At 52.1% G+C, this 22,689-nt stretch overlaps 2 protein-coding genes and 1 long non-coding RNA gene across 9 annotated transcripts in view; 1 reads left to right on the forward strand and 2 right to left on the reverse strand.

The window, feature by feature from the left end:
• DLGAP2 (DLG associated protein 2) overlaps positions 1 to 16,548 on the reverse strand; it is a 697,194-nt gene extending 680,646 nt beyond the window's left edge. For all 3 annotated transcript variants that reach the window (XM_077884865.1, XM_077884877.1, XM_077884866.1), the window contains exon 1: positions 16,389 to 16,548. In XM_077884865.1, coding sequence (XP_077740991.1) covers positions 16,389 to 16,406 — 18 coding nt within the window. In that variant the 5' untranslated portion in view covers positions 16,407 to 16,548. The remainder of the gene's footprint in view (positions 1 to 16,388) is intronic.
• Positions 16,549 to 19,535: 2,987 nt separating this feature from the next.
• LOC144305769 (uncharacterized) lies at positions 19,536 to 20,873 on the reverse strand. The gene is made up of 2 exons (XR_013372831.1): positions 20,428 to 20,873; positions 19,536 to 20,142 (listed from the first exon to the last, which is right to left on the reverse strand). It is a non-coding gene; the product is annotated as an uncharacterized LOC144305769 (long non-coding RNA).
• A 335-nt stretch (positions 20,874 to 21,208) lies between these two features.
• The window catches only part of ERICH1 (glutamate rich 1), a 42,641-nt gene continuing 41,160 nt past the window's right edge, over positions 21,209 to 22,689 (forward strand). For 4 of the 5 annotated variants that reach the window (XR_013373139.1, XR_013373140.1, XM_077885428.1 and 1 more), the window contains exon 1: positions 21,215 to 21,338. Coding sequence is in view for 2 of the 5 variants with exons in the window: in XM_077885428.1 (XP_077741554.1) it covers positions 21,311 to 21,338 (28 nt within the window). In the remaining 3 variants the exon portion in view is untranslated. Of the gene's footprint in view, positions 21,339 to 22,689 lie in introns of all 5 variants that reach the window. The other variant, XM_077885431.1, reaches the window with a different exon arrangement.

Consider the following 22,689-nt stretch of genomic DNA (forward strand, 5'->3'; position numbering starts at 1 on the left):
AACTTGGTAAACCCTAGAAGTGTTCGTGGATGAAGCTGGCAACTGGATGTGCCAGACACCCATCAGGGACCCGGCCGCCCAGGGAAGGTTGGATGTGTCGTGCAGACACAGCTGCAGGGGCCAAGAGCTGGCTCAGGAATTCCTGTGGGACCAGCCCACCTTCTGGACCATTTCCACTTGGCAGGAGAAACTAATGAGCAGCTCATAGGCGCAAGAAGCCCTCCCCTCAGAAAAGGGGCTGGAAGCAATGACGGTGTTACCAAGGCATCGCTTTAGAGGGAACCGAAAACTATACTATACGTTTCCACAGCTCCGACTCTCAGGGGCCTTGAAATGCCCATCCTGTTGCAATTACAGAGACAGAGAGGGCCATTAGCCCTAAGTTGTGGCAGACTGTAAAACTTAACCGTGCTTTCTCTGTACATTTATTTTTAAATACCTCAAGGAAAATAATGATTATTTATCTCATTTTATTATGTTGGATCATCTTAGAGGACATGCATTTTGTTTAAAAATTGGTAAATCTCCATCTGGTGCATTGATAAATTCTTTGTGCCTATGAGATTTGAACAGATGAATAAAGAATTCAAAGAAGCTTCAGGGCTTGAATACTGACTTGCATCTCCTGGTTATTTCTTCTGTTCTCTCTCTCTCTGTAACTCTCTGCAACCTCACAGTCACCCCCCTCCCTCCCAAACCCTCTGGGGTGGCCTCAACTCCTCACAGAACTGCCCATAATTTCTGAAGACCTTCAGTGATGCCTCCTATCTCACAGAAATTCTTTCAGTTCTTTATTCCTAGAAGGAAATGTTTACTGAGTAAACTTATGATTTAAATAGACTTGATTCTTCCTACTGATTTGAGTGCCCCCCCATACAAAGCTTCAATATAAATAAATTGTGGCCATACTCACCCAGAAAAACACTAAAAAACCCTGAGACTCAAATCCAACAATACATTAAAAGGATCATTCACCACAATCCAGTGAGGTTATTCTGGGGCTGCAAGAATGGTTCAATATCCTCGAATCAATCAGTATGATAGAACACATTAATAAAGAATAAAAATCACATGATCATCTCAATAGATGCAGAAAAAATTGTCAAAATTCAACATGATCTAAAAAAAAAAAAAAAAAAAACAAAAAAAAAAAAAAACAACTCTTGAAGTTGGTTTAGAGGAAACATACCAGAACGTAATAAAGGCCCATGTATGACAAACCCAGAGCCAACAACATCTCAGTGGTGAAACACCGAAAGCTTTTCCTCTGAGATCAGGAACAGGAAAAGGATTCCTATTCTCATCACTTTTATTCAACACTGTACTGGAAGTTTCAGCCATAGCAATCAGACAAGAAAAAAGACATAAAAGGCATCCAAATTGGTAAGGAAAAGTTACTATTTGCAGATGACATTATACTATATTTAGAAAGTCCTAAAGATTACAACTGTTAGAAATAATAAATGATATAATTGGCTGCTCTCAAATTAGAAGTATAAATATTTATAATTGTTAGATCTTCATAATAGATAGACTCTAAGTGTGATATAGTGTCTCTCTTCATCTCTTACTATAGTCTTTGGTTTAAAATCTAATTTATCTGATATGAGGATTGCTACCTTGCTTTCTTTTGAGGTCCACCTGCATGATAAATGGTTATTCACCTGCTACATCACTGGCCATCAGAGAAATACAAATCAAAACCACAGTGAGATACCACCTCACACCACTGAGAATGGGTAAAATGAACAAGACAGGAAACAACAGATGTTGGCAAGGATGTAGAGAAAGGGGAATCTTCTGGCACTGTTGGTGGGAATGCAGGCTGGTGCAGCCACTCTGGAAAACAGTAAAGAAGTTCTTCAAGAAGTTAAAAATAGAGCTATCCTATGACCCAGTAATTGCACTACTGGTTATTTACCCCAAAGACATAGATGTAGTGAAACGCCGGGACACCTACACCTCAGTGTTTATGGCAGCAGTGTCCCCGTTAGCCAAACTGTGGGAGGAGCCACGATGTCCATGGACAGATGAATGAAGAAGATGTGGTCTACATAAAATGGAATATTACTCAGCCACCAGAAAGGATAAATACCCACATTTACATCAACATGGATGGAAGTGGAGGGTATTATGCTGAGTAAAATAACTCAAAGAAAGCCAATTAATGTACGGTTTCACTCATAAGTGGGATATAAGAAATAATGCAGAGGACCATAAGGGAAAGGAGGGGAACTGAATGGAAAGTCATTAGAGAGGGTGACAAACCATAAGAGATACTAAACTCTAGGAAACCAACTGAAGGTTGCTAGAGAGGAGGTGGGTAGAGGGATGGGGAATTGGGTGATGGGCATTAAGGAGGGCATTTGATGTAATGAACACTGGGTGTTGTACTACATGTTGGCAAATTGAATTTAAATATAGAAGAAAAGAAAGCAAAAAAAAGAAATACGTGAATTCAGTAAAGTTGCAGGATACAAAATTAACATACAGAAATCTGTTGAGTACCTCTACACTAACAATGAAGTAGCAGAAAAAGAAAGTAATAAAGCAATCTCATTTACAACTGCACCAAAAAAATAAAATACCCAGTAACAAACTTAACCAAGGAGGTGAAAACCTATACTTCAACCTATAGTTTTTGAAAAACTATAAAATACTGATGAAAGAAACAGAAGACTACACATGTGGAAAGACATCCTGTGCTCACAGACTGGAAGAACCAATATTGTTAAAATGTCTATGCTACCCCAAGTAATCTATAGAATCAATGCAATCCCTATCAAAATACCAAAAGCATTTTTCACAGAACTAGAAAAAATAATACTAAAATTTCACAGAACCACAAAAGGCTATAAAACCCAGAACAAGGCTGGGGGGGGGGCGGGGAGAAACCTAGAAAAACAAAAAGAACACCAACCCCAAATTTCAAGAAATACTACAAAACTATAGTCATCAAGATAGTATGGTCCTGGCACAGAAACAGTCACTTAGATCAGTGGAACAGAATAGAAAATTCAGAAATGGACCCATGCTTACAGCTTACATGGCCACGTAATTTACAACAAAGGTGGCAAGAATACACAATGGGGAAAAGACAGTCTCTTCAACGTGGTGTTGGGAAAACTGGACACTTGTAAGTCATGCAACTTACATGACTAGGAATGAAACTGGACTACTTTCCGGCACCAAACACAAACTCAAAATGGATTAAAGACCTAAATGTGAGACCTGAAACCATAACCCTCCTGGCAGAGAGCACCGGCAGTAGTTTCTTTGACATCAACTGTAGAAACATTTTTCTAGATAGGTCTCCTTTAGCAAGGAAAACAAAACCAAAATTCAACTATTGTGACTACACCAAAATAAAAATTGTTTGCACAGCAAAGGAAACCAGTAATGAAAAAGTAACCTACCAAATAGGAGAAGATATTTGCAAATGATATATCCAATAAGGGATTCATATTTAAAGTATATAAAATACACAACACACAAAAATAATTATAATAATCCGATTAAAATGGGCAGAGAACCTAAAGAGATATTTTTTCCAAAACTGACACACAGGTGGCCAACAGACAGACAGATGAAAAGGCACTCAATATCACTAATCATCAGGGACAAGCAAATCAAAACAATGAGATATAACTTCACACCTGTTGTAATAGCTAGAATTAAAAAAATACAAGAAACAACAGGTGTTGGCAATGAGGTGGAGAAAGGGAAGCCCTCTTACAACTGTTGGTGGGAATTCGAGCTGGTGCGGCCACTTGGAGGGTCCTTAAAGTTAAAAATATAACTATGATTCAGTAATTCCATTACTTGGTATTTACTCAAAGAAAACAAAACAATAATTTAAAAGATGTATAAACTTTGTTTATAGCAGCATCATTTACAACAGCCAAGATGTGGAAGCAGCCCAAATATCCATCAATAGATGAATGGATCAAGGTGTTATACACACACACACACACACACACAACAGAACATTAATCAGCCAATGAAAAGGATGACATCTTGCCATTTGCAACATGGACGGACCTAGAGGGCAGTATGCTGAGTGAAATAAGTCAGAGAAAGACAAGTACCATTCAATTTTACACAGATGTAGAATCTACAACAACAAAGAATCAAACAAAGGAAAAGGAGAATCACCGTATAAATCCAGAAAAGAAACTGCTGGTTGCGGGAGGGCAGGTGGTTGGGGGCGTGGGCACCACGGGTGAAGATGCACAGGAGATAAAGATTCCAGACAGGATACGTGTCGGGGATGAAAGGCACCGCACAGGGCAGACGGCACGCTTGGCAGACTCAGCTACGCACGGTGGACACGGACATGGCATAACCTGTAGAGCTGACCAGTTCTATGTCCCACACCTGGAGCTAATGTAACAGTGTGTCAACTATCCTAAGGAAAAAAAGAGAAAAAAAAAAAAAAAAAAAAAACCACTGAGCCTTCCTAACATGCCCTGATGCGACTTCTGCTCCAAAGAGGCATTGGTAAAGTCTCTGCTCTGAGACACGGGAGTGACGCAGCCCAGGGGGATGCTGTCCGTCCTCCCTCCCCTGGAATCACAGGTGGACAGTGCATGGTTACTCCCGGCCTAAGTTTCCTGGCTTGTGTCCCACACTGTGAAGCCTTCCAAACCTTTCAAGGCCACTGTTTGCATGTTTGCAAGAGAGAAATGATAATATGTGACCCAAATAAATCAAGTTAAACACACTCCCTTAGCTTGTAATCTGTGTTCTTCTAAGGTGGGGGTTTAGGATAAAACAACCATGCTAGAGTGACCATGGCTTTTGCCATGTTTCTAAAAATACTGAAAACAAGACAAGCAGGAGTCTATTGGATGGACAAAGGAATATAATACTTGACAGGAAGACTGTGCTGAACAACCCCAGAGGCAGGCTGTCTGCAGGGGGGCCAGCGGTGGGGTCACTCTGGCAAGGGGACCCGGCCAGACTGCACCCCACTCCCCAGGGGCTTCATCATGAGCGGCCCAGCAGCCAAACTCCACATCTGCACAATCCCACTGGATCCACTGCCAGAGGCTGGGTGGGTCTTCATGCCTCCTGGTCACCTTCTGCAGCCCCCCACTTATTTCAAAGGGGATCCAGACCCCCATGTGGTGGCATCCACCACACTTAGGGCCGAAGGAACAGGCCCAGAGTGTGAAAGCAGGCAAACTGGCAGGACACAGTGCTCTGAAGACCCACCTGCAGCCTCAGCCCCCATTCCTGGACAACCAATGCCAGACGCATCCCAGACAATGCGAACCAGACCCCGTGCACACCTGATCCCCGGGGTCTCTGCTCCACCGGTCTGCGCATCAGACCCCACCAGTAAGTGCTGTGCAATGGCCAACTGTTTGGTCATACCATTTCTGTGGCTCCCACCAGATGAGGAACCTCCGGAGGGCAAGGACCACATCTCGCCCTCCTTTCTGACCACAACGCAGGACCTGACGCAGACAACCCTTCCACAAAGGAGAACCAGAGGAGCAGGTGCGTCAAGAAAAAACAATACGCTTGAGAACGTCAGGTGAAGTGGAATTTTAAACTTACCATAAGGATTAGGAAAGAGGCGGGAAACCCAGAAAAGCGCTCATGTGTTTTAAACTGTAAGATTCATTTATTAAATGTCTGCACAAGAGAGAGCCACGAGGACCAGGAGAGAGGACCCTGAACCGGCCAGTGAAAGACCGGGATGGGGAGAGACACCCCGAACATGATCAGAAACGAGTCCGGAGCTCGTATCCCACTAGACAGTAGTGTCACGAAGCATTGGAAGCTGCAAGACAGCACAGGAAACCCGTCTCCAGGGAGGGTGGCTGCGGCATCGCTCCGCTAGCGGCCACCGTCGTTCCGGGAGGCCCAGCTCCCAGGGGCCAGCAGCCCGGTCAGCTCACCTTCTCCATCAAAATCCTGCAGCCCGGGTCCGACAGTTCAGAATAGGTCTATTTTAGGACTGGCCATTTTTCAAGCACTAAATTTAGCCAGCTTGAATTCTTCTTAAAAAACGCTATCCCATTAAACCTTTTGAAACAGGAAATCTACATTTCATTATAAAGTCAGAACACAGTGTTCTCTGATGAGCTGTGAAGCGCAGGGGAAGTGAGCGTTAGGGACGGTGCACTTGGCAGATGAAAATGCCTCGCGGGTGGATTTCAGGACGTTTGAAGGCACACAAAGTAATGGACTCCTGCTCGGATGTCTGATAATCAAATATTGAAAATGTATGGCCATTGATTATTTTTAAAATTAATAACCTATTGTATAAGTTTAAAATAGTGATTTTTAGTTTGCCTTTGTGTTACTTTTATTAGTGACTCTGCCATTCCCTTAATGCTTATTGACCAAGCTACTGACTCCTTTATGAATTTGCTGTTCATTCCTTGTTCATTTTTATGCACTCGTGGAAATAATCTTCATACATAAAGAGTATTAACCCATCTTTAAAGAAAAGAACAAACGTGCCTCTAGGCGCACCATGCATGCCTTCAGTTTTCTCCGAGTGGGCACAGAAAAGTTGCCCAACGTTCCTTTCCTTTGCTCTTGTGGCTCTTACACAGCCCCAACCTGACCCATGACCAATGCACCTGCCCCCTTCTTCCCAGGGTGGGGAGGGTGCCACAAAATGAGCACTCACACCATGCCAGTGGGGATGTTCTGCTCCACAAGGAGCTCGCAGCAGTCTCGTGTTCTGGGAACATTCATGCCCACTGCTGTAAGCCAACACGGCCCCCAGGGGATGGCCGTTCCAGTGCCTGGAATCTAGCACCCTGACCTTATTTGGAAAAGAGGTCTTTGAGGGTGTGATTCAATTAGGAACCTGGAGAGGAGCCACCACCCCCGGGTCATCCGGGTGGGTCCCTGATCCGTGGACAAGAGTGCCCCCAGAGAGAGAGAGACTGGAGATGGACAGGTGGCCCAGACACAGGCAAGAAGCCACGTGAAAAGAGAGAAAGAGAGAGAGAGAGAGAGAGAAAGAAGCCATGTGAAGACGGAAGCAGAGACTGAGTGATGGGGCCACAAGCCACCAAGGCCCCAGTCAGGCCCCAGATGGTGGCCGAACATTTGGGTAAGCAAGTGAACATGGAGCAATAGGGAAACGCTTAAATAATACCACATCTTGGAATACTGCACTTCAGATAAAATCAGGTCATCAGAGAATATTTTGAAAATATGGACAAGTTCTCAGAAAAGAATATAAAGGGGGAAAAGAAAAAAAAACACTATCTTTCCCAGTTCTGGTTTAAAATATAAGATGGGAAAGAAGCAAACAAGACAAAAACAATGAGTTTCTAGGTCATGGAATTATTGGTGACTTTGAAGCCATTAATTTGCACATCTGTATGATTTCTAAATATTTAGCAGAGCCGATGACCGGAAAAGAAAAGAAAACATCTTAAAGTCCCCAGCTAGCCTCCCATTTCTCCCCCAGCTAAGGGAGATGACAGCCATTGCCCCAGGAGGAAAGTTTTTAAGGTGGAATATATACAACAAGAGGTGTTGGCAAGAAAGGTTCCAGCAGCCAAGCAAATGCGCTACTGAGTTTGACAATAAGACTTTGGCCTCCAGGTCCTGTCTGTTCTGGTTCCTGGGAAAACACTGAAAACTTTTCAAAGAATATTCTAAATCTAACAAAGAGGGAAATTCTAAAGGGCTGGAACGAAAGCTCACAGGCAAAGCCAAAAGAGGAGGTGGTGCGCTGCTGACCACCCACAACACGAGTCATCCCCAAAGATGCTGTTACCTGTAACACCGCGGACCCTCATTCTACCCAACCCCCTACGGAGAGGCCTCCGTTGAGAGATGCTAAGATATGCCGTGGGAGGATACAAGACCTACGTCTGTCTCCAGCCCTGACGTGTGGACCCTGACTGAGCCTTATGCAGCAAAGGTAAGAGCAGGACGTGTGGCCTGGCTGACAGTCCGCATGGCCCCTACCACACCTGATCCAGGTACCCCGCACATCTCTGCATAAAACAGCACATGACCGTGCTACGCCAGCTGCATGACGACCAATCCCGAGCAAAGCAAGGCCGGGATGGAAAACAGATGCCCCTGGAGAGGGTCCCACAAGTCCTACTAGTGAGCCGCCACTGCCAGCCTTCAGGTGACCTGGCAGGTGACAGAGGCCGTGGGGAAGGAGCAGTGAGTGGTCTGTCCTGTCCCAGGCTCCACCCCACGTGGTCCTCCCAGCTCCTCCCTCTCATGGTCAGGTGAGGAGGGCGAGGACCCTGGAAGGCTCGTGCGAGGACGGCAGAGCCACAGATGGCAGGAACCTGGGTACAGAACCACCCCTCTTGGGAAAGCACTCACAGTCCCAGAAAACCTGTTCTTGACGGGGCTAGAAGCCAAGCTCGGCCATGTCGCATAAGGAACACGGCACAGGGACTTGGTCACAGCACCAAGCAGGTCCCAACAGAGGGCCAGTCCTCTGCCCCTACCTGCTGTGGCCACACCTCGGGGTGAAGGGCCCTGAAGGGTCAGGCCATCACCCGCACCCTGGGGGGTCGGGCCATCAGAGGAAGACCCAGCACAGAATGGGAACAAACCAGGACCCCTGATGACATTCCACCTGCCACCCTTTATGACGACAGTAACATGCCATGTTTCAGACATTCTGTGGACAGTCCACACCCCAAGGCCAAAAGAAACAGAAAACAGAGAGGCAGACACCGTGTCTCCATCGCAGCACCCACGGGTGAACACCATCAGTACTCGGATCAGTACTCACCCACTCAGCAACCATTGACTGAGCACCACGGGCCCAGCAGTATTTTAGGGGCTTGGGACACAGCAGTGACCAAAACGCACACAACCCTCCCTCCTCCCAGAGCCTACGAGCCCCCCAAGGCACTGGCCGGCTCTGGCAGGCCATACATGTGACCCCGGACACATTCCCTAACCTCTGTCCCTTGACGTCCGAATCTGTGACATGCAGAAGCCTCCAGTCCCGAGCTCCCGGGGCTGGTGCAAAGGAGGAACACAAAGGGGTGTGTGACACGCTCAGCGGAGGGCCTGCCCCCCCCCCCCCCCCCCGTAAGTGCTCAGCGCATGCTGGCGATCATAGACAGGAGACAAATATCCAACGATGAAGTAAATCCCCCGACGGGTCAGACCGGAGCTCGCGGGGGCAGGAGGGATGGCTGGACCCCTCACAACAGGCCCACGCGGAGGCTCCACGCAGGAGGGGTGACTGCGGTGGCCCGGCATTCAGAGGCAGGGCCAAGGGCCGTGAGGGCCCCGGTGCCCCGACAGGCCCCAGCTCCGGGGGCAGCCTGGAGGGAGCCCAGTGTGGGCAGCGTGGGCTGGGAGTGGCCGGGTGGGGTTGCGTGGAGGCCGCTGTGAGAAGCCACCCCTCACTCCAAGCACCCGAGCCGGGTGCCCCCACTCTGGCCTATCTTTTCTGTCTCTCCCGGGGGCTCCACACAGAGAAGCTTCCGAGACACGGGGTGAGAAGGCGCTGTCTGTAATCTCCTCTTGTCCCCTAATGTGACATGAACCCCTTTTTGTGGTATTAAGTACCCAACTTTCATCTTCTTAATGAATGTGCACTTTTTGTAACGTGGCTGTAACAGTGAATTTATCTAACCTCTCATTTTTCGTATTTTCCAATATTTTACTGTGAAACAAAGCTGGACTGGATAGTACTTAGATAATTCCCTATAAATTCGTGATTATCTTCTTAGGCTAAGTTCCCAGAAGTGAAATTGATGGGACTAGTTATACACAGAAGTTTTATTTCAAATAAGTGCTGTGACTTTTAAGAAAATATCATCAGAGAAACAAGCAAGTGGATAAATTGAGAACCACTGAATACTGTTTGGTGGCTTTAGTGAGCTATGTAACCCATCCTTCACAACAAAAATAAAATTTTTCATCTAATTAGAGATACCATCTAGAACATTTTAGTGTAGACCCAGGATGTTATATCCCAAAATGGCCACAATGGAAGTTTGAAAAAATAACATTCAACTGTTTAAGATTATTTCTACGTTAAAAATATATCCTATACTGTTTCTAAGAGTAAAAGATGCTCAGAAATTTGTTCAGAAGCTGTCAAATTCCAAAGAACATCAGAATAATGGATGTCACTTTTAAAGAGCCAAAAGTTTCATATCCTAGCAACATAAAAACAGTGAACAAACGCACCGGCATGCCCCTCGTGTCCTGCATCTCCAACATCCTCACACAGAATCGAGAGAGACGATGGGTAAAACAGGGGCGTGTGGAGCCTCTCCCGCAGGGCACCAGCGAGGGAACTGGCTGGGGAGTCACTTACTCAAATACCTCTTGGGAAACAGGACGTAGCACGTGCAGGAGGCCTGGGGGATCGCCAGGTCTGCCCCCCACGGCTTCTCCTCAACGCCCAGGACCCAACTCGGGAGCTGGCACAGGGGAGCTCCCGTGGACCATTCCCCAAGGCACGAACCACCACGGGGAAGGACTGGAGAACCTGTCAGTGGGAACATCGCAGTTACACGAGGTCTGAGGGGGTCCCCTGAGGACCGCACAGAGGAGTTGCGACGGGGAAGTGTGGGCAGGGGAAGGGCGTCATTCTGCCTGTGGCCGAGTCATGACGGGACCTGAGAGCAGAGCCTAGGCCACCACGCAGGGAGCCAGGCCGTCGGCTCAGTGCTCTTGTTCACAGATAGCAAGACTGACAGGGATCTCAGGATGCATCAGGCAACGACCTTCCCTCAAAAGCTGTCACTCTGCAAGGGGAAGAGAAGTCAAAGGTGCACCACAGGGCAAGCTGAGGTTTACTAGCACGGGGAGCCTTGCCTCGCTGATCTTGTGGGCTGAGGGACGTTACTGTCGCGGCTCCTAAGCTCTAACTTGGAGACTGAGCACCGCTCCCCGGAGTGAGATGGGAGACGGAGACCGCGGCCACGATGACCCCACTCACCTGGGGTCACATTCAGACCACACAGCTATGCGTCTTTGGCTAAGACAGGTATACTGGGCACGTCCACGGAAGCATGTGGAAATAGGAAGGTACATCAGAGCTAAGAAACCTGAGCTGTCCACAGGCTATGCAACCCCCAAGCACTAAATGGTAGCAGATTAAGGCAGGACGCAGAGAAAGACCCGGCTCCTGACCCCAGAGCTCCACTCTGGTCCCAGAGACAATACGGGGAATACTTGGGAAAAATCATCGTGCCCTTGTGCCGATTGGGTCTGCATGTTTTGTTTATCACGTCTTTCAAAGTCCGTGGCAAGACACAACCATGAAAACACTCTGGTGTGTCCCACATAGCCTCAAACCCTTTATGCAAAGTCTGCCATGAGAACGTCTTTTCTGATTTAGCACCGAGGAAAATCTCTTCATCACTGAAAAACAAGTATGCACAGTCCATCCCAAGAGGTGATCAAGGGAGGACATGTATTTTCAGAGTTTTGCGGGGAACCGGGTGAAAAGGAAATTCAATCAAGAATTATGTTAACCAAAAAAAAAAAAGAATTATGTTAACCCCCCTGGTTGTCATATTTGTTTGTTCTGATCGTTTATGTCTATTTGATGAACATTTTAACCTTGTCCTCTGTGATGAGGCTGGGTCAAAACTTCTGGGAAACAGCAAAATAGACAACTAAGAGCAGAAATAATGAATACCCAGGTGTTATGGGAACTCAGAGCATCACCTCATTATGCCCAACGCACGATGGCTCAAACTGGGTGCATCTCACTTCATGATCCAAAACAGTCAACACTTCCTGAGTATTTACTGCACACACCATTCTAAGTGCTTCACAGTCATCAGTTCCTTTAAACCCCGTTCCTTAAAGCTATCCTATAAAGCTAATTTGTATGTGTCCCTCTCTCAGTGACAAGGGACTGAAGCAAATGAAGGTCAAATAAACTGTCCAAGGCCCCTGGGCTGCCCAGCAGGTCTGACTCCAGAGCCTGCACTCTTCATCACCACCTACGCTGCCAACACGGATCCTGCTGCTCAAGGCTGTGTGAAACCAGTAGGACAGATTTTCATTTAGTACAAGAGGATAATTTTATTTTGCCCGGCTTATAATATAGACTCCATGGGCCCTAAGGGAATCATTTCAATATTTTTACTTTTGTGCAGAGTATGGTACATCATTTTAAAAACAATGACCAATTACATCTACAAAGTTACTTTAAATATTTACTGCGTTCTTATGAATAGGCTCACAATGCTTATTCCTCTTTGGAATAATTTTTTTTCCTGTGGATACACACATAAAAAGATTTATCAGACAAAAGTATCACCTGAAGATACATAACCTAACACCATGATGAGAGCTTTAATGTGGAGAAACTAAACCCCCTACATACCACCTGGTCCTCAGGGATAGAAAACCCAAATCAAATTTGAGGAGATTTTCTGGTTCACAAAACTGAAAAATCAAGCAGTAATGATGCTCCAAGCGCAACTAGGTCTCAGGACCAAGGTGTCTTCGGGCACAGCCAGAGCCCCTCGGTCTCCCACAGACAGGTGGTCCCCACGATGTGGCTTCCTTTTCACAGAGGCCATCCCCTCCTGAGTTGAGGGCAAGGACTCCAGGCCCTGCATGTCTTTAGCTGGACTTTCTGACAATACATATGCAGTTCCCAACCTTAGGAAATGTCAAGGTCCACAGGAAAGCTCCTCCTCCTGGGACAGGGATGGCACTGTGACTTCCTTCACCCCGAAAGAAGCCCGTCTCTATGCACAGGGCAGAGTCTAGAGGGGGCACAGGGGACCCTCCACGGGAAACAAGCAGTCACCTGGGAAAGTGAATTCACACTGCATGGGAAGTCCAACAGAAGCCTATCAAGCTGATCTAGAGAGTTCATCTCAAAGACCCGCCCAGAAACACGGAGAGCATTGGACACCCAGAGAGGAAGACCGCTGGCAACCAGCCGGGGGGAGGCATCTTCTCTGATGTGCCTGGTGGGAGTTGTGAGAACAGCCGGAGACATGGGCAGGCACCCCTCCAGGCAGTGTCAGGGCATACGGGGGCGGGGGGGTGCTCCATGAGAGGCTCAGTGGGGCAGCTCTTTCAGAAGCAGGCGAAGCCAGAGCACAGAATGAGGGCCGTAACAAAGAATCGGGGTCTGCATATGGTGCCCACATACGGTGCCCAGGTACCCGTGCAAAGAGCCAGATGCTGATGACAACTGGATCAGTCCCTGGGAGGGAGAGGGGCTGGAAGGGTGCATGCCCTCCCACAAGCAGATGCAGGATGTAAACTGGAATCTGCACCCCCTACAGCCCCACCCTGCTGACCCAAAGCCCACAGTCCCCGCTCCCTACAAACAAGTGTGTTTGTCATAAATAAGCACGGAGCACCGAGCTTAATTTCTGTGTTCACAAGTACCAGGCAAAGTGACAAAACACAGCTGAAAAGCTGGTGTTCAGCTGGGACCCTGGACTCAGAACCAGAGTGGATGAAGAATGATTTTTTAACTTCACAAGATGTCTTGCCTACTAACTTCCTGTATGGTAGCCTATGATTCTTTTAGAACCAACATGCTGGCGATGCTCTAAAGAGGACTCCCATCTGTCCCACAGGATGAATCATAGTTATTTTTATTGTATCCAATGAATGACCGTAGAATATCCTTTCCAGGGGGTCAATAAATGATACATTTAATTAATTTCCCTTTAAAATCTATACTCAAAGTATACATCCTTCAACTCCTTGGGTAATCATGAAGTTTTCCCAAAATACAGTCACAAAAGAATGACAGCATTTCTTCGATTTCATCATGTAGGCACAAGATGAAAGATACTCTGCTTAAGAGAGACATAAGGAATCCTCAAACAATACTAAACCATTTGAACCCTTTAGTTTCACAAGTGCTTGGATTCTGGCATCTGGAATCCAATGTGACCCAAATGTAGCAGAGCATAGTTTTGCTTTTAATATTTAATTTGGGATTTCTCCCAATTTCAAAAACAAAGTACACAACTATAAGAGAAGCAATAGGTTTCCATAGGGGGATGTATTTGCGTCACCCTGAAGAAAATGCAAAAGGAACCTGAGTTCCATAAAAAATAAATCCTTATTAATTCATCTAAATCACCAGTAACCTAAGCCATACAAAAATAGTGGTAAAAGAATAGATGTTTATTTCTGTCTCAAGCAGGACCACTTTGGGCAACTCTACTGCAAATGCAAAGTTTCTTGGAAGGAAAGGGAACGGATTAACGGAATGAAAAGTTGGCTTAGAACGCTCAACTGAGAAAACATCTCTGTGGTGAGAAAACTCTCATTTTAAGCACTTCATCCCTTTGGAATATTTGAGGTGGTATTCCCTTCGTTCACTAAGCTTGCCCTGTAGCCCACAATGATCCTGCAGACGGGACCAGACAGGTCACCGCAGTAAGTCACCCAAGGCTTACCGATGTCCTCACCCAGAACAGAGGATTTCTGGGGGAGAGTTCATGATGAGGCACAGTGGTTCTCAGACACACAGTAGGATGCACTTGTAGGGGAAATCAGTGGGAGTTCCCCCAGATGTATGGACCCCCCATGCCGGACAGGACATCTGCATCGATGCAGCAAAAGGCAGTGTGCTGTAGAACAGGACGTGCTCCTGTGCTTTTGTCCATCAGGTCCCTACTTTGCCCAGATGTGCCTCAGCAGAGACGAGTCTGCTAGTCGTGTTGCCAGATGTGAGGCATAAAATATTCCAATCTGTTCCCTTCCAAGCAATGAAAAAGTCATATCATCTAAAAGGAAATGGTACACATGCTCCACAATTACAGTTGGAGCCAATCTGTGAGTCACTCAGTGCCTGCACAAGACAATTTGGCTACTGGAAAATCCTGATTAATGACTTTTTTTTGAACACCGGAGTAACAACCTGACCTGCCAAAAAAAATCACAATTTTTTTTTCATCCATTCGCCATTTTTTTTTTTTTTTTTGCCTTGGTTACCCACTACCTTACCCAGAGACTGTGAAAGAAGAAAAATGAGAATGGTGTTGTAGGCACATGAAGCTCAAATGTAAATGTTGCTTCTTGCAAGTTGTGGGGGAGAGGGTGGGGGTGACGTCAGCCTTGAGACAGGAGAAGGAGCGTCCCCCTGGAGGTGCTACATGGCCTCCCCAAGCCTGTGCTGAGAGCCTGGGGATTCACTAGTCACCAGAGCTAATTCACCATCTGCAAGAAGTGCCAGGGCGGCCAGTTCCTATCCCATCCGAGCACCCCACGGACACACAGCCAGCATGGGCCCAGGCCCCCGGGGAGGAGATGAAGCCCCCAGGAAAGCCCTTGTCTGAAGTCCTCCTCTGAGCTCTCCTGCCTCCGAGGTGGCAGACAAAGCTGTGCGCTCAACATTCCCAGCTTCGGAAACCACGCCAGCCCTTGCCGGCAGCATCTACACCCCCGAGGAAGAATCCGCTACCCATCGCTTAATTTGTAATCGATACAAGGCAGCGGAGGCTGAGAAGTCACGAATTCCCAATTCCAAGCCCCGGCCGGAATCGCCATGCGTTTGGCAGAAGAGAAGGCAGGCGGCTGGAATCGCAGCAGCTGAGAAGTGTGGAAGAGTCAGAGAAGAGGCTGCCTTGAGTTTCCCGTGCAAATCTCCAACCCCCGGCGGCCTCGGTCCTCTAGCCACCTGCGCCCCCTCCCACCTGCACCTGCGCCCTCTCCGCCTGCACCTGCGCCCTCTCCGCCTGCACCTGCGCCCTCTCCATCTCCACCTGCGCCCTCTCCCCTCAACGGACTCCGCTCTCTCCACCCGTAGACCTCTCCTGCCTCCACCTGGGCCCTACCCCGTCTCCACCTGCACCCTCCCCCGTTTGCACGTGGGCCCTCTCCCCCGTCCACCTGCAGACCTCCGTGACCTCTGAGGCACTCCGCCCTGTCGCCCCCTCCCGACCTCTCCTAACTCTTCCCCCTCACCTTCCCCCCGGGTCTCCCGTCCGGCTGGCGGCGACCTCAGGGCGCCGTGCGCGCGGGGCGGGCGGCCAGGTGGGCTGGGGCTCCCTCCAGCCCGGCCTCACCCTCACCTGCCTGCGCACGCAGAGCCCGTGCCTGCCGCCCCCAGCCCTGGCAGCGCAGGCTGCAGTAATTACATCCTCATTATTTCTCTGCGATCGTTAGCGAGCGAGCCGAGAACAGCAACAGCCGCTGCCGGGGGAGGCTTGGTTACAAAACCCTGCGCCGGGAGCTCCGCGCTTAGCAACCGCCCGAAAAAGCCCGGCGCTCGCGCTCCCACTTGACGAGCGGGCGGAGGCCGCCCCCTCCCGCGCTGCGGCCGCCGCGACCCCGCACGAGCGGCCCCGCCGGCCCCGGCCCCGGCCCCCCGCGGAGCCCGACGCCGCCCCCTCCCCGCCCGCCCGCCCGCCGCGCCCGCGCCCGCGCCCACGCCCACGCCCGGAGCGCAGGGTCCCGAGCCCCGCCCGCACCTTCCTCAGCGCGGACATCCTCGGCCTCGGAGTTCGGCGGGCGCAGGGCGGCGTGGCGCGGTCGGTCCGTCCGTCCGTCCGTCCGTCCCCGGCCGTCAGCCCGCGGGGCCGCCCGCGCCCCGACCGCGCTCCAGCCCCGCGCACGGTCCGAGCTCCCCGCCGGCGCCTGCGCACTGGGCGCCCGGGAGGCCCGGCGCGGCGGGGGGCGCGGCGCGGCGGCATCTGGGGAGGGGCCAGGCCCGGCGGGGAGCCCAGGCCGCGCCCCCGCCCCGCCCCCCGCCGCCCGGGCCCCGCCCCGACGCCACCTGTGGCGCGGCCCGCGGGGCGCCCGAGGCGCAGGCCCCGGGGCGCACGTCGCTCGGCGGCGGCGGGCCCAGCCCCGAAGTTAGCGCGCGGCCCCGCTCGTGCCCCAGCGCCGGGGCCGCCCGCACCCGAGGACGCCGGCCCGAGGCCCCCAGCGCCGGGGCCGCGCGCCCTGCCGCTGCCCTAGACCCGGGCCGCCCGCTCCCTCCGGGCGCGCCTCCTGCAGCGCACGCGGGCCGCGGGGAAGAAGGAAGGAGCGCGCTGGAGCCGCGGACCGGCCTCCTCCAGGTGCCCGGCCGGAGACAGGGCGCCCCCCCGCCGCCTCCGCCTCCACCGCCTCCGCCTCCGCCTCCACCGCCTCCGCCGCCGCCGGGTCCGCTCTCCGCCGCGCACAGGACCCCAGCGCGGGGAAGGACTGGAAGCGCCGCGCCGTCCCAGCGACCTGCGCAGCCCAGACCCACGGGCCAAGCTCCCACGGCCCGTCTGGCAACCCGGGGAACGGCCTTCCGAGACCGCACGAGAGCAGGATCCCCCCCGGGCCACCTGCTGCGCTCGCCTGCGCGCCTGGGCCTGGGGCGGGCCGGCGTCCCCGGAACCGGCTGCGAGGCTCACCCCGGCGGCTGGGAAGCCTAAGGGCAGAAAAGCCTAAACAGCTGCTGGGAAACCTGAAGCCCGCAGGATGCTTCTAGGGAAATGATAGGGATCAGAATAGGAATCAGGTGACCAAAAATACTCGAGGCGGACAAGCCGGGCTTCTCCAGAAATTCCAAAACCTTTAAACGACACCGCTGCCTCAGCGATACTTCTGCTTCGTAGAATGGGTCAGGCTCGTGCGTCCATTGCTCTTTAGTTTTCCGCCGAATTCTAAATGCTGAGGGGGAGTGGATACAAACTGAATCAAAGAAACCTGTCCACAACTGGATTTTTCTGCAGCGTTTCTAGCATCTTCCAATTTGTCTCCGTGGTCAAAAAATGACAAATCCTATGTGCCAACCCTCAACCAGAAATCCAGATTCTAGATCAAGTTCACTTAAAAATGTACTTCCCTCCTCTTCATATTTGTCCTCATGTTCATCCTTTTGAGACTCATTTGTTCATTCACACAACAGCAACCACAAAAAAATGACAAAAACGTGCTCTTTCCCTCAACATATGAGCAAAACAGAAAGAACCACAGGACCAGGGGATTTTCAGTCCACAGAGGGGGGTCATTTTAAAGATATCACATGAGACAGGGAGCTCAGTGGTTTATTGGGAGGTGAGTCCAAGTGGAGGAGGAGTCCACCAGGGAGACAGGGAAAGTTTATCAGACGCATTACCAAGCTGGCCACCCCTATAGACACGGGGGCTCCACCTGGCTGGAGTCCCTGAAGGAACCCTGTGGACTGCACCTCAGCATTGTTTGAGGTTTGGAAGGCAGGACAATCTGTTCATCTGACTTCATCTCCCAACCCCACAGGTGTTTTCCCACATGCCCACAGCAGGTTCCTCTGGCTGAGCAATGCCGGTACCTCCTAGAGAGGCTGACCAGCAGCGTTTGGGGTGCCAGCCAGTGAGTGCAGCACAGGGCACTTCCGTCAGAGCCCTGGAGATGCACTGGGGTTTGGGGAAGGGGATCTAGGAAGAAGGAAGAGCAGTCATGAAGCTCCAGGGAGATGGAAGGAAGGGCAGGTGGAAGACCCACCCTCAGTGCTCTAGATGGTCAGAGTAAGTGGAACATAGCGAGCAAGGGACAGCACAGCACAAACGTGCCTGCAGAACAAGCCTGGGGCTTACATGACATTTTAAGGACCCCAAGGTGTATCTTGAATTCAATACAATTCGATGTAGGCTTTGAGCACAGAAGTCAGATGTCCTACATAGACAATCATGACATTTGTGGACAAAGACTGTTTTCTTCTCCCTTCCCAAGCTCCATACTTTTCATTTCCTTGTCTTATTACTTGGGCCAGGACTTCTGGTGCATTGTGGGAAGGAGCGGTGGGGGGGGGGGGGACACCATTAACACAGGGTTAATGTGATGTTAGCTGTAGGGATTTTGTGGGTGCTCTTTATCAAGCTGATGAATTCCCCCTCTGTTCCTAGTCCGATGGAAGTTTTTATCATGAACACAGGTTGGGTTCTGTCAAATGCCTCTTCTGCAACTATTGATATGCTCATGCAATTCTGTACTTAGCTTGTAACAGTGATGGATTACCTTTGCTAATTCTGAATGGCAGTGAGATTTTTAGGACATTTTGGCTGCAATGAGGAGAAGAATAGAGTGGAGTAGGAGTGAGGAAATGAGAGTGGAGGTGGGGATCTCACCTTAAAATGCCTGGAGGAATTCTAGGGGGATGACGAAGGCCATGGACAAAAGGAACGCTGCCGGGAAAACACCCTTGTTGCGGGTTTTCTAGGCAGGTTATGAGGGGAGAGAGAAGCAGGAGAGGAAGCACAGCAGTCCCATGTCAGGCTCTGCGCCTGGGCTGATGGAACCTCTGGGAGGTCACCGAGGGGCAGGTGCACACAGATAAGCCTGTCCCGGACCCCAGGACATGATGTCCTGTGACTTAGGAGCAGGTACAGAGGGTGTGGATGTAGGACACACGCTGCAGATGACAAAGTGGAGGCTGACTTTGTCCTCAGTTCTCAGGTTCTTTCAAATTTGGGTGTGAAGGAGATTAAGGATTTAGGGCGGCGGGAAAACCTGTGGTTTCTGGGAAGATTTTGTGATAAAGCCACCAGGTCCAGAGTGGGCTTGAACTCTGGTGGGATGTTGCAGAAGAGAAGGAAAGTCCACAACAAGGCCTCATCGAGGACATTATTCCAGCAAGTATCCCCTCCTTCTCCTGTACCAACGTGTTCTAAATAACCTTATTTATTCAGTATTTAACAAATACTGCCTCCCCCCACAATGCCCCCATCTCCCACATCCTTGCCATTCGGTACCTTTGTTACAACAGTAGCCCACACTGACCCATCGTCATCTGGAGTCTACAGGCAACCCCGTTAGGGTTCACTCTTGGTGTCGGATGTTCTGTGGGTTTGGACAAGTGAATGGTTGCCTGGACTCACCAGTCCCTGAACTCTAAAGTCCTAGTCAGCTGTTTAAGGGATGCCTATGATGATGTGTCTAGCGAGCCTCTCCAACTTCACATGGCGGGCCCAAGGATGAGCCTCTCGGAGGCTTCCCATCTCCTCTCTGCGACTCCATCCTTCCAGTTTCCGGAAAAACACTGTGGACACGTGCCGCACTTCTCTGCTTCAGAGCCCATACGAGTCAACATGAGAATCCCTTGCCTTGTCGACCAATATATCAGAAATCCGAGAACTGCGTCCTACAACCTCGGATGCTCTCACTCTGATGCTGGCCACCCAGGTCTCTGTGGGTGCTGGACGCACACTGGTCTCCCGGCTTCCTCAAGGGACTTCTTCAAGAGGTAGTTCACAGAAGTTCAGCCCTCCGCTCCTGCAGGCAGATGATTTTCCGGGGCTCGCTGGGTTGCCATAATCCCCTGGGGGCCCTTGTCCCAACAACGAGGCCTGTTTCGTGCCTGATGGCATCGGTCCCTCGGGCCTCCTTGGTCCTGCTGCAGACACTGTCCACCCAGGACCCTCACGGGGCATCGCCTCCCCTCTGCTGAGTGCCCTTTGCCTGGCTGCCACCGAGCCTTGCTCCCTCTGCTGCCAGTTTGGCCCATGTGACCTTCCTGCGGCACCTCCCGGACCACCCCCGTCCCCGGCTCCTGCACACCTGACATGCCCTGTGTCTCGCTGCAGTCCCTGCCCGTCTCCCATCATCAGACTTCAGACACATCCGCAGCGTCCTGGACGCTGACACGGACAGACGGGGCTCTGGGCAAATGGAGTTCCTGAGAAGGCAATTCAAGAAAGGGAGTGAGGGATCAGTCAAGGCCCCAGAGGTGCGGTGGGGTTGGCTGGGGTGCGCAGGGAAGAATCGCACCCCGGGGAAGGAAGGGGGACAGGGGAGGGCGGTGGTCCTCGCGGTGGCCGCCGGCAGGCTCTCTTCCTCCCTTGGCCCTCACGCCCCTGGTTCTGGGGTCCCCTGGGGCTCCGCATGCAGGGCGGGCGCTGCAGCCGCTGTGGCCCTGCGGCCCTAGCGATGCCACGGTGGTCCCCAGCCCGCCCGCCAGGCCGCCCCTCCCGCGGGCCTCCAGGCCCGGGACCCTCCCCCGCGACCCCTCCGCTGACCCCGTGCCTTGACCCCCACACTTTTTGAGGGTCCAACTTCAATTATATCTCGAAACTGGGAAAAAATAAGGCCTTCCCTTTTTTCATTTGCATATCCATGATTAAACGGCAACGCGGAGGCGAGGGTTTAACAGGCGCCCGAGAACGCGAGGCTGCAGACCCCGCGCCCCGGTCTCCTAAGGAAGCCTCGCCCGGGACTCCTCCTCTTCCCTCTGAGCACGCGCGAAGCTCCACCGGCCACGCCCACAGCCCCGTACGAGCCAATCCGCAGCCGAGGAGCGGTTGATTGGCAGTCAGCGGGAAAGACCCCGGATCCCGATTGGACACGCCCCGTGGTGGGCGGGCCCACAGGGCCGGAATCCGGAAGCGTGGCCGCGCTGCTCCGGCCCTGGAGCGGGTCCTGCGGGAGAGAGCGGGGCCCCGGGATGGCCATGGCGGCGCTGCGGCGGCACGGTACGCTGGGAGGCGGCCTGCGGGCGGGGCGGCGGGGGCGGCGGGGGCGGCGGGGGCAGGGGCAGCGGAGCCCCCGGGCCCTGCTCGAGGACCCGGCCCGCACCCGGGACCCCTGGGCCACCGTCCTCCCCCCCACCCCCCGCCGGGACCCAGGGCAATGTCCTCCCCCACCCCCACCCCCACCCCCACCCCCGGGACCCAGGGCGCTGTCCTCCCCCCCACCCCCCGCCGGGACCCAGGGCAATGTCCTCCCCCATCCCCACCCCCACCCCCACCCCCAGGACCCAGGGCGCTGTCCTGCCCCCCTCCCCCCTGGACCCAGGGCAATGTCCTCCCCCACCCCCACCCCCACCCCCGGGACCCAGGGCGCTGTCCTGCCCCCCCCCGACCCAGGGCAATGTCCTCCCCCATCCCCACCCCCACCCCCGACCCAGGGCAATGTCCTCCCCCATCCCCACCCCCACCCCCACCCCCGGGACCCAGGGCGCTGTCCTGCCCCCCCCCCCCCCCGACCCAGGGCAATGTCCTCCCCCATCCCCACCCCCACCCCCGGGACCCAGGGCGCTGTCCTGCCCCCCCCCCCCCGACCCAGGGCAATGTCCTCCCCCATCCCCACCCCCACCCCCACCCCCGAGACCCAGGGCAATGTCCTCCCCCTGCCCCCACTCCCACTCAGGGCCCTGTCCTCTCCCTGCGCCCCTGCCGGGACCCAGGGCCCTGTCCTCCCCCTGCCAGGACCCCAGGACCCTGTTTACTCCCTCCCCCCAGGACCCCAGAGCCCTGCCCATCTCCACCAGGACCCTGGACCCCAACTCACCTCCTACCAGGACCCCAGAACTCTGTCCCATCTCCCACTAGGACTCCAGCCCACCTTCCACCTGGACCCCAGACCCAGGCAGGTGTTGGCACTTAGGGCAGGAGGACCTCCAGGGCCCCGGGTATCTCTGGGACCTGCATCCCAGCCCTGGGTGTCCAGGGGCCCTAGGCGGAGGTGACAAGGCCTGCGAGACCCTGAAGGAGCAGGAACCCCTTTCCATGAGTGAATATGGGATTTGTGGGGCCAGGACGGTCCCCCAAACCAGTGCAGGGACCTGCAGCTTGTACTGGAGCAGTACACTTTGTGACTGGTGTTCCCCCTTGGAACAGGTCGGAGGCCTCTCTGAGCCTCATTGTCTTCATCTGTACAATGGATATGATAGTCTGCTTTATAACCAGCACCAAAGGGGTGGAATGCATTTCATTGGTTAACATTTTGGTGCCTTAGAATCGAACGTCAGAAGATGCAGGGGACTCCCATCTCACATAAGGTGCAACTAAATCTTGTTCCCACTCAATCATCGGCACTCAAGTG

This window comes from Canis aureus, chromosome 36 (genome assembly GCF_053574225.1).
Source record: "Canis aureus isolate CA01 chromosome 36, VMU_Caureus_v.1.0, whole genome shotgun sequence".
Taxonomy (NCBI): domain Eukaryota; kingdom Metazoa; phylum Chordata; class Mammalia; order Carnivora; family Canidae; genus Canis; species Canis aureus.